The sequence below is a fragment of the Camellia sinensis genome, chromosome 6 (genome assembly GCF_055761805.1).
Source record: "Camellia sinensis isolate YWXY chromosome 6, ASM5576180v1, whole genome shotgun sequence".
Taxonomy (NCBI): domain Eukaryota; kingdom Viridiplantae; phylum Streptophyta; class Magnoliopsida; order Ericales; family Theaceae; genus Camellia; species Camellia sinensis.
In genome coordinates, this window is record NC_138966.1 from 144,127,213 (window position 1) to 144,139,219 (window position 12,007).

At 34.8% G+C, this 12,007-nt stretch overlaps 1 protein-coding gene across 2 annotated transcripts; it reads left to right on the top strand.

Annotated features, from left to right (window-relative positions):
* The first annotated feature begins 2,005 nt into the window (after positions 1–2,005).
* On the top strand, positions 2,006–10,203 carry LOC114309988 (F-box protein SKIP16). Of its 2 annotated transcripts, none has more exons than XM_082874991.1 (5): positions 2,006–2,610; positions 5,736–6,458; positions 7,992–8,210; positions 8,899–9,005; positions 9,937–10,203. In XM_082874991.1, the coding sequence occupies exons 1-5, from the start codon at positions 2,407–2,409 to the stop codon at positions 10,013–10,015; spliced, it is 1,332 nt and encodes a 443-aa protein (XP_082731117.1). In that variant the 5' UTR covers positions 2,006–2,406; the 3' UTR covers positions 10,016–10,203. The 2 variants fall into 2 exon arrangements, with proteins under 2 accessions (XP_082731117.1, XP_082731119.1); XM_082874993.1 differs by having other exon boundaries at positions 2,224–2,610; positions 4,803–6,458.
* The last annotated feature ends 1,804 nt before the right edge of the window (positions 10,204–12,007 follow it).

The following is a 12,007-nucleotide window of genomic DNA, read 5'->3' on the forward strand; positions in this document are numbered from 1 at the left end:
TTTTGGCTTCTACTCAAGACCTTGCTGTTGAGTAGCTCGGTCCAAGTACGCTATGGTTAGCACGGTCTACAGATGAAACCGAGGTACGATTAACAGAGGAAAGAACCGAGCTAGCTAAAGCTCGGTCGTTCTAGCCAGTTTAGCATGGCTATTTTATCCCGGTCGTACTACCTTCCAACCGGGATAAAACCATCTCACTTGGTTTAAGTAGTGAGGGGGGGTGTTGAGGGATAAGCATTATCCTTCAGGAGTGTGATTCCTAGGAGGACTCTACATAGAGGAATAAGAGTCCCTACTAGGATTGTGTCACGCGGAACCTATAAAAGCTCATAACATCACCTATGGAGAGGTAACAAAACTTTGATTCTCGAATACACATAACTTTTGTCTATTTGTCTATTTTGCTGACTTAGGCATCGGAGAGGTATCCAGTACACACCCGCCAGCTAGCTCACGTTTGTGTTTTCAGGGAGTAAAGCGACGACGTTTGGAGGAGCGCGAATTTGATCAACAGGATTATACGAGAAAATTATTTCTTGCTCGTACAAACACGAAAAATAAAAAACTCAATTTTCAAAAAATTAAATTCATTAATTCGAAAATAAAATATAGTGATTACTATTTTTATCAAATATTTTATATGGATGTGGGTCCTCATAGATTGAAGTTTTACATACATTTAAGTAGAAATGTTGATAAATCATGTATATCTCAGTCATGAATGATCCTCAAAATATGTATACCGTATATACTTTATAATTAAAAAAATAAATAAAATGATTATATATTTTTAAATTATAATAAAAAAAATATTATAGGTGTCAAATTTTTTGCCAAACAAATGACAAAATGTCTCACATGGATATAGGGTCATTTGGTCATTTGTTTGGTAAAAAATTTAGTGTCCTTGACATTATCCAAAAAAATAGTCATAATCAAACAATGACTCCGTTTGGGAAGTGGGTTGACTTTTTGGTTTTTTTGACTATTTTAACTTGGGTTAAAAAGCTTGGTTTGGGAATGACTTTTTGACTTTTTTGACTTTTTTTGTGAGAGAAGAGTGTAATGATTATGGATTGGATGTGATGTTTTGTTTGTTGTGGCTAAAATAATTTATTTTGTCTTTTGTGGCTATTTTAGCCACAAACCAACTTGCCAAACAACACCAATATATGAGACATAATTAAAAATCTCATAAATTATAACTAAAATAAGATATAATTAAAAAAAATAACTATAATTAAAAATAATATAAAAAACATAATTTAAAGGTGCAAAATATTCAGTGTGTTTGGTTTCAGTTTTCTCAAAATTGTGGGTTTGTTTGGTTTGTTTTTGGGAAAAATTCTACAAACAAATTTTCAAGAGTAATCAAACCAAACAAATTTTTTCAAAAAAAATCTCAAAAATTTGTTTGTTTGCTTCTTTCTAAAATTACTCTCTTTCTCATACACATCAAATCAACCATTTTTTTTAAAACTTTCTCCCCAAAATAATTTTCCAAAATCATTTTTGAAAAAAAGCAAACCAAATAAATTTTCGTACTTTTTATCTCAAAAACTATTCTACAAACACAAACCAAACAAGCCTTGTGTTTTTTGTTTTTCGTATTTTTTTTGTGTTTCGTGAATATTTTTAAAATTTTAAACAATTTGTTTTTTACTTTTTTAGATACACCTTACTTAGATGTATCTAAGTAATAAAATATTTATGAAAAAATATTTTGAAAAGTTAATAAATATACAAAAATATAAAAAAAGTACTGAATATTAGTATTTTTTTGTATTTTTTGATATTTTTTAAAGATTTTCTCAAATATTATATTTTTTAAATATATTTTTATTAGGTATATTTAAAAATTTTCTTAAAATTTTAAAAACATCCACTAAATAAAAAAAATATAATTTAAAAAAGAAAAATGATTTGTAGCCCTAAAAAAGTTGCCCCTAATATCCCTAATTTCTAATTTTGGAAACTGTTTTCTTTTTTTTTTTTTTTTTTTTTTTTTTTTTTTTTTTCTGAAATGAAATTTCGACGCATTCGGACTCCCCCATTTCGGGCCCTCAATCACTGCCCTTTAAAAAAAATTAATTTTTAAAAATTAAAACCAAAGAAACTGGTGTGTCATAATACCACTTCCCGTCTCATCTCAATACTTTACAATTTTATGAGGTGACATTGACAAAAACAGAGTAGACGGCTCTACTGATTTTTAAACAAATAAAACCTCACTTTACACACAAACCTCCCAAACACCGTAACACACCCGATCATTTACACTCTCTCCACTTCACCGAGCCAATCTCTTGTTTCGCACTTTCTCTCTCTTTTCTCTCACGCTATCTATATACAAATTCGCACACAGCTAATCCCTGCCAGTGTCCCCAAAACGAGAGAGAGAGAGAGATGAATTTGGAGAGTGTGGGTGGATTGGCGGTTCATGAAATTCTGACGAAGGTGGGTCCGACAGGGGCAGCATCGGCTGCCAGCGTGAGCAAGAGGTTCCGGGATTGGACTGCCGACGAGTCTCTCTGGTCCAAGTTCTGCGCCGACGACCTCCAACTCTCTGTTCCCGAAGACCCTTTTGGCAATCCCATCTCCACTTTCAAGGTATATATTAATTCATATATCTATCTCTCTTTCTATGTGTATGCTTTTCATTGTCTGACAATATTATTAGTTTCTTTTCATCTTTGTTTGGTTCCTGGGAAAAATGTGCAAGTATGGATAAACGAAAAATTTCGAAACAGAAATTGGGCTTCAAAAAAACTATTCTTTTTTGACGTAATTCAGGAAATCTCATCATGATTTGGATAGTTATTTTCTTTTGTTGGGGTTTGCCCTATTTTTCTTGGCAACCAAACAAACTTCATACTTTATGGTTCACTGGAATGTTATGCAGGTGTAGTTTCTGACTTTTTTTCTTTTGTTGTTGTTGTTGTTGTTGTTTTTGGTGAGTTTTGGTGAAGAATTTGTTTGTGGGTCTTACCTACTAATTGAGAGCAGTAATTTGAGCTTTGTTTGGTTCCTGAGAAGAATGTGGGAGTAAGGAGAAACTAAAATTTTTGAAATGGAAATTGTGCTATAAAAAAATAGCAAATTTCACTTTACCCCTTGTGGTTTGAACTATATGTGCAGATTGTCCCCCTCTCATTTGGAAATAAGCTCATAGCCTCCTTCTGATTTGCGGATTGAAGTGCACAATTAGGCCCGTTAATCCCGTTAATGATTTAATGAAAAAGACTAAAATACCCATGTTTATTAGAAACCGAAGTTTGTGAACTACGGATATTTTCGTCATTTGTTTGGAAGACAAAGTGCACTTTAACCCACTGTGCTTTATTCCATGTGCAATTTACTCACTTGAAATTTAAAAATGAGCATATAACTCTTATGTTTGGTACATATTTACACTTGCTGTTAAATTAGACGAAATGCCTAACAGCGCACTTCAGTCCGCGAATCAAAATGGAGCTATGTGATCATTTCTAAATGAGAGAGGGGCAATCTGCATATGAACCAAACTATAAGGGGGTAAAGTGCAATGTGCCCATTTAGGGAAAGAAAAAAAGAAAAAGAAAAAAAGCCAGAAAATCCTAAATTAGCTGATATATTAAATTATTCGACAAAATTGAGGAGTTCTGTTCATGACTTAGATGTTTATTTTCCTTTTTTTTTTTTTTTTTTTGGGTTTTGCCTTATGTTTCTTGGCAACCAAGCAAATATTATGTTCACTGGAATGTTCTTCATTTGTGTGTGCGTGCGCTGGTTGATGCAGGTTGTAGTTTCGGACCCATTTTCATTTTTATTGAGTTTTGGTGAGGAATTTGTTTGTGTCTTATCTACACTAATTAAGAGCAGTGATTTGGAATGGAGTCAATTTTTTTCCCAGTTGTCCATGGAGATTATCAGGATCTTCAAAACTGTTGATGAATATTTTTATGAAAGAATTGAACATTTCATTTGCAATTGAAGCACTAGAAATTACTTAGTTTCAATCTTCTCTTCTTTGTTCTTCGTGCAATTTTCTCAACAGCCAAAATGGACCATTACTGACATTTACAACTAGTCAGCCACTAGAAACTCTTATTGTTTGTGGTGACAAAAGGAATATCATTTCATCTGTGCTATTGATTGAAAATGAATTTAAATGAGCTCTCCCTCTCTCTCTCTCTCTCTATACACACACACACACACATTTATATCGTACTAGAGTGTGGGTGCACGCGCAATGCACCTGCAAAGAACAGTAGTTTATGAATAAAGAAGATGCATAGAAACCATCCATCTTTGTGGAGTTTTAAACATCTAAATCATTTTTGGAAAATAAAAAAAGCGTGACAAAGTTTCAAAAAAAGTGTTCACACTAATTGACCTGTACAGGTTATATAATAGAATAGATATGTATGAAATATGTATATCTTTTCGTCTTCATTGAAATTTCCCTTTTTTGTCCATTATGGTGATTTCATTTGTATGTGTTGATAACTGAAATGGGCAAAACAACACCTTGCCCATTTGGAGCTTCCTGCCTGTATATCTTGAATACTTTGCAATATACCAACCTGAGGTGGTAGAGATTTTGGTCTTAGTTCTTTTGCTGGACTAGCAAGTCCTTTTTATGGCAGATGAGTGATGGGTATATCAATAGGTTCAAATTAAAGTTTTTTTTTTCCCTCTCATGGTGCTTGAATTTTTTATTTTCATTTTTGGCTGTAACTTCTGTTTTCATTCCATAGCTTCTGTTTGATCTTTTATTATTCTGAAAACCTTCTCATTTTAAGCTGTATCTCTTGACACAGGATGCATGCTTGGGTACTGCCACTTGATATACAGCTGCACCCAACTTATAACTAGTCCTATTGATTGGATTTGGATGAGTTTGGATCATGTGATCTAAAACCATCCGACCATCTGGGCATCTGGCCATTTTTTAAGAAGGAAAGTTGGGATTCTGGTTCAATTCCTCTATATTCTTCATAAATTCCGACAACTTTTATATCCCAAAACTATCAAATTGGATTGGACATCCATTTATAGACATTCCATGTGACATGCATCACAACTAGTCTTCAATTAATAGATAAATTTTCCTAAAATTGATTGGTCTAGAGGAGGATTACAATCTGCATATTGTGGTATGGATTCAACTGGAACTGTTTACAAGTTCATCATGTTTCTCCTTTGAATTTTCCTTTCGCAAATGGTAAGCTAGCAAGTAGCACCTCTTGTGAGGTGGTGGTTTTCGACCATTATCTCTGCTATAACATTCCCATACTGTACGTTTCAAAAAGCATAATCAATGAATGTGTTTGGGTTGACCATCTCCAGGCTGCCTGTAGCCCTTCCCCCTCCAGTGGTAGACTAGATTAAGATTGAATTGTTATTTATCTAGTTAATTGAGGTCGACTGCTTAGGGCCAAACATGACACTGACATTGTTATATCCAGTGGGGTGAATGATATGAGCTGAGTTTGGGTTAGGGTTGGTATGGGCCAGGGTGCTTGGCTTCTAACTAACTTAAACCTGGCCGTGCTGATCTAACGTCATAACCCTATTAGTCATACTCCTCTTGCTCCATATGCTATCTTTATCATGTCTATCCAAGATTTCAATTTGAGCTAGTGGTTTCTCTGATTTAAATACTGCTTTGTAGCATATGATTCTTTTTCTGTTTCGATGAGAAATTGGCACTTATTAACCATCTCTCTCTCTCTCTCTCCCCCTCCCACCAGGAAGCTTATAAAATATGGCGGGAATCTTTTGGTATGTATCCTTGGCCTCTGGTTATGCGAGTAAGAAGATGTTGGGCGAGACTTAAATGCTGGTTGTCGGAAAATTTCCCTGAGGCGTTGGCTACACTGCGTAAAGGTGCATCTGAGGATGAGATAAAGGAGTTCGAAAAAAAATTGAAAGTAAAACTGCCTCTTCCCACAAGGGTTCTGTATCGTTTTTGTGATGGTCAAGACATATTGAGCAAAAAAATTAGTGGAGGCATGTTTGGAAATCCATTGGGCCTCATAGGTGGCTACTGCTTTTATGAAAGCCTAGTTAACGTGTACTTGTTACCTTTGAGTCGGATAATCCTAGAAACAAAGGATATCGTACATCAACTTGGATTTAGTCGCAGATCCAAATATATTGTTGTTGCAACTTCTTCCACTAACACTGAAAAGATTTTCTTCCTTAACTGCACCAATGGCCAACTCTGTGTTGGTACCCAGAATCTTGCAACTGATGGGGAAATGATTCCTTGTGTGCCAAATGCATTGTTAAGTTCTGTACATGATTCTGGAGGTAGTCAACAACAGGATGCCTTGCTATTATGGCTGGAAGAACATGGTCGCCGCTTACACAATGGCATTATTAAACTTCGCGAAGAAGGAAAAATCAGAAGCATCAACCAGTTCCCAGAGGAAGCTCCACACTGTTCCACTGCAATAACAAATGGTGTACAGGTAACCCTCAATGCAAGATTCACAAATCACAAAAGGCCTTCTCTATCTGTGGGGAGGGGGTGTTTGCACTGGATTTTATTACAATCTGCACATATCCATGCCAATCTGTAGCGAAGGGGATGTTACAAATGTATTAGGAAGGAAGGCTTCAGTGGGCCTCTTAAGTTGCGTTGGCTGCACTGTCAGTGCATTGGGTTGAGTAATATTTTAATTCTGGAATATTCAATTTCAAAGTCCATTAGTAGGTCCTGGAAAGAGGGCATCACCTAAGTTATATTGGGGCCAGAGATGGCTGAAATCAATCTTGTAAACCGGTGTGCCTTGCCCTAGGCTGCTGTACTGGCCAACTATGGGGTCAAAAGTAACTTTAATAACTGGGGTGGTGGACCCCTTTCACCTAAAATTGAGTCGTAGGCTACTAAAATCAAAGAGGAGTGGCTTAGCTGGTATCTCTGTCTCTCTCGCTCTCTCTTCTTCAGTGTTTGATAGGGATTTGTATCCTATATTAACATTAGGCTGCTTCTTAAGCTGTTTTTCCTAACATGGAGTACCAAAAGATATATGTAGAAATTCTATTATTTTTTTAAGAAGCTAATGTCCCATGCCATCTACGAAGGCAAGCACCTTGATGATCCTTACAATGGTTAGCATCTGAACACGTGTAAATATTTTCCCAGGTCTCAAGTAGAATTTGCTTTCTAAATGTTCTTGTAATCAAAATAACCAATACAAAGTCAGATGAGACATGCTCAGGAAATGACCTTTCTTGTTAAAGTTCCAATTAAAGTCTCAGAAACAGCATGAGGTTCGTTCATATGGGGGAATGGTTTTCATAACTTGAGGTAGTTAATGTCTACTTCCCTTGCAGGTGCAAAACTTTTGATGGTGCTGTTATTCCTTTGAGAATCTTTTGCTGTTTTTCATGCTGGATCAGGGAGAGCTTATTAATTAATTTTGTAATTCTATATTTTTTAGGAATGTATCAACTAATTATCTTTTCATTTCTTGATTTGCAAGAACGACATTTTAGAAGTGGAACATTTTTTCTTCAGTTAATTGAACTTCACCACCTTGTGGGTTGACCCAAAAACATACAACCCTCCTGTATTTTCAGAAATGTACATTCAACCCCCTCCCCCTTACTATATTTTGGGCTAACGTGAAAAGTGACAGAATCCATTAAAGGTAACTGTGTGTTTTACACTTGCACTAGTAATTGCATTGGGTGCGACCTTTTTGACTGATTAGGTGCTTTTTGTTTGTATGGACTCTTGCATGTGATTTTTATTAATGCTCTCATCCTTTTATTGAACTCTTTGTGGTTACTATGAATAGTGAGATGAGTTCCCTAAAAATATGTGATGGTATAAACATTGGATTGCTCTCTGAATGTAGCCTTCTAATTCTTTTAGTTATTACTTATTATTACTGATATTGCAATTATCAACAGTTTCCTGTTGCTGGTGAAATACTATCATTACTTCTATGTTTGCTATTCTCTTTTGGAAACTGAGATATGATAATCTACTGAAGGTTCGTGCTTCTGCTGTGCTTGTGCCGGAATTCAGTGACCTTAAACATAAACCAGGGGAGTATTTTTTTTCTTATTCAATCCGCATGTCCCTTTCTCCTGAAGGATGCATCATTAATGGAGTGTCCTCTGGTTCTTGCCAACTGTATTGGAGACACTGGATCATCCGTGCTAATGATGCTGTTGTATCTGATGTCAATGGAGAAGCTGTAATAGGAAAGGTACACTTTTACTTTCTTATTTAGTTTTCTTAATAGGAAAACTTACTTTGGGTGGATGAACTAGCCAGTTTTTTCTCCGTAATTTTTTACAAGCAATGTTAGGATTGGATACTATGTTAAGCTAACTTTATATAGTTTGTCAATGTTGCCACATTTATATAAATCTCGACTTTGTGCATATCTGGGACATGGTTCTTCTTTGCTTCTCTTTGGTGGTATGCCCTGTTGTTGGACCAGACGTGTTTGTATTGTAGTAGAATAGAGCCTGCATGCTGTTTAACATTTGAGTAGACACAAGAATAAAACACGACCAAAATGGGGCAGTACTCCTAACAGGGCTACTTGTACATCCTGGAAATTTTGAAAGTACTCCACAATAGAGCACAAAATGGGGCAGTATACTCTACACCACAGACCAGTAGCCATACACCCATAGGAAATTGTGGAAGGAAGCTATCCTTGGTGACCTCGTTGTAGGGAAATCTGGTGACTATAGTGAAGAAAATTACCTCTTTGACCACTCTAGATTGGTTTCTCAAAGTGCTGAAAATCAGAAGCTTCCTTTTTTCAAAGACGTTAGAAGGGCTTTCTAATTTCTTTCATTAATATTACCACTTATTGGATGGATGGCTTGGTCCTCTTTTTGTTCATTTTGGTAATAATGCTTTCCCTTTTGGCTTCTTTGCAGTATCCACTCTTACTTCCGGGCGAGAAAGAATTTGTCTACGAAAGTTGCTCACATTTGTCATCTTCTTCAGGCTCCATCGAGGGTTCTTTCACGTTTGTCTCTGGAAAGTATGTACACAATTCACTATTTGTATAAATATCTGTTTTTTAAAACCAGTGAACTCTGAAGCACTCAATGATGATACCTGCTCTCCTATTTCTTATCTGGATGAGTTTACGTAGATAATCTGGCATTTCCTTTGTTCTTTGCTTTAGCAGTGTATAGCGACGGAGTGTGGATCGCATTCAGGATTTTGTTCATCATTCATCATGTATCACTAAGTGATCACGACTTGTGTGGTTTACACCTATTTTGATGATGACACCTTCAGTTCATCTTGAATTTGTGTGCTTTTCCAACTATCTTGAGAACAAGGCAAAAAAAAAAGAAAAAAAAGAAAAAAAAGTAGTGTTGCATGCATTCCATATGAAAAAAACAAGTACCCGCTTTTGTTTGATCAATCACAGGGTGTTGAAATATTAGTATTGTTAAAATTGATTTTATATCAGGGTACACCATCAATTGAACATTGTATAGGCAACTTTCCGAATCTAACCATATATTTAGTGCAACCAAATTTTGAATGCCCTCTGATGGATCACTAATGCATTAATTTAATGGATCCCATCTTTCATGTCTCACACAAATGCATTGGGGGCATTTTAAATGGTATTGAAAAATTTGATACCCAATTTTGGTTACTGTGTAGCATCACTGGTGCTTGTATGATCAAATCAGTTAATTTAATCTAACACTAGACTCAGAGTCAGAATGGTACAAGTGGTTGGCATGCCCTCTACAGGAGGGTTGTGAAGCTAATATTAGGTGCCAACAGTATTTATAGTTAACATTTCACTGCTTGAAATTTGATTCTTTCTTTGGTTTTCCTTTCAGAAATTTTGAGTGAAAATTATGTTTTATTTTATTTTCAAAGTAAAGAGTCCACGTGGTTCCTGTTTTTAACTGACAAGAAGAAAATTTTCTTTGTTGGTAATGTAGATTGGCCGATCCCAAAAGCAGGCCGTTTGAGGTTGAAGTGGCGCGTTTTCCTCTCCAGGTGCCGGACTACATTTTCTAAGATAACAGTTGTGTGAGGTTAATATGTTTAAAGTTTGGATGATTGAATAAATTTCTTGTATATCTGATGGGATGTTTTGTTACTATGTGTAATTTGGTAAGCTGAATTTGTTGCTCAATGGCGGAACCCTAACATATGTCCTAAAGAGCCATTTTGTCATTTTTATGAGGACTGTTATTTTTTGTAAACATGTTTTCATGTGACAGCCCTTTGGTTCCTAGTGGGTGGTTTGAAATTTGGATTCTTGTGCTCGTTACACCTATTGGGTTTGAAATCAGTAGAGTGGATGCCTGAGTCGAGTTCTTTGGTGATGACGAACTAGTCCTTTACTTTCGAAGTCATTATAGGCTCTTGGAATTCAAAACTATGTTGTGGTTTCCAATTTTGAAACCTATGGTTTTTAGAATTTTGTCTACGTAGGAATTGAATAAAGATCTATGCATGCCATATGATAGATTTAGTGAGTTATCAAATAAAATGTTATTTGATTATTAGTTACTTGACCAATGGGGATTGGTCTAAGTGGAAAGGGACTTGGGTCGTTTAAGCAAAGGTCTCGAGTTCAAACCTTTGTGGATGCAGGCAGCTTTCTCGGTGGATTAATCCTGGGTCCAAAAAAATCTGGGGATACAGTGGGAGACCTAAAAAAAAAAATTATTAGTTACTTGTGGTGATATTGTTATATCATGTTGATCTATGAAACAAACTATAAGTTGCCACTTCAAATTATTCCAAGATACTTGCAATTCTTGAGGCAAGCTGGGAATGTACTTGGTAGGGATCTATGATCCAACATATTTGAATGGAATATGATTGTCATCAATTAATGTTGTATGTATTATATAGATCAAGAGAGACTATATATTAAAAAGTGGCTGAACAAAAGTATATTTCACAAAAATTATTTTGTATGAGTTTCAGAAGAGCGAATATATTGATGTACAAAGCATACGATCAAATGATAATTTGATAATTTATTTTTATAAAGATGATATATCAAGCAACATTAAGGGGGAATTTTCAATTTAAAAAAATTTATAAATCGGATTTATCCCACAGGGTTTTCCACCTCTTCAGTTGCTCTACTATTTGCTTGTAAATAATCCTTTTGATTCTTTTTGTAAATGGTTGCCTATGTAAAAAGAATAATAGTATAAGCATCAATTAGTCTTCGTTTGACATTCTCTGTTTGGGTTAAAATAGTCACAAAAGGACAAAATATGTTAAAAAATTAACAAGATAAAATGTCACATTCAAACCATAATTATTATTATTTTTTTCTACAAAAGTCAAAAAAACCAACGAGTTTATCCCAAACGAGATTTTTTTGTCTCAGGTTAAAATAGTTAAAAAGTCAACCCGTATCTCAAACGAACCCTTACTCTGTGTTTGGTTGGGAGATTTGGGGAGGGATTTGAAAAGAGAAAGGGAAAATGTGTGTAAAACTAGATGAAATATAGGTATGTTTTATTCATATTTCACCTACGTTTTCCCTTTCTCTTTCTAAATCACTTTTCAAATCTCTCAACTAAACATAATATTAGTGTACTAACGGATGATGTGACATAATTTTAGTGGTTTTGAATCTTTGTAATTTGTATAATGTGTGGAGTCATAGTTTTGAAATGATAATGTCATAATATATATTGACATACTAATTGGTATGCCAATTGGTGCATGTAGTACCGCCTATATATATATATATATATATATGTATATGAAGGCCTTGTCAATTTGAAATAATATAAACTAGCTATTGACCTGTGCAATGCACGTAGATTTTTTTTTTTAATAAAAAATCAGATAGTACGATGTATGTTATAGAAGAATAATTTTAGTTTTAATTTAAAATTAAAATTAAAATTAAAGTATGATTTTAATTATTTATTTTGATGATATTGGCGCTAGTGTTCTATAAAATTGTTATTTGAATACTTATATATATTAATTTTAGTTAAATTATTTGTGTATTTTGATAATTTTAGTTCTATC

Bases quoted from the DNA above. Each gene is read 5' to 3' on its own strand.
- LOC114309988 (XM_082874991.1), top strand. From the start codon at position 2,407: ATGAATTTGGAGAGTGTGGGTGGATTGGCGGTTCATGAAATTCTGACG. The intron at 2,611-5,735 runs GTATATATTAAT...CCCTCCCACCAG, and splicing joins ATCCCATCTCCACTTTCAAG to GAAGCTTATAAAATATGGCG. The intron at 9,006-9,936 runs GTATGTACACAA...TTGGTAATGTAG, and splicing joins TTCACGTTTGTCTCTGGAAA to ATTGGCCGATCCCAAAAGCA.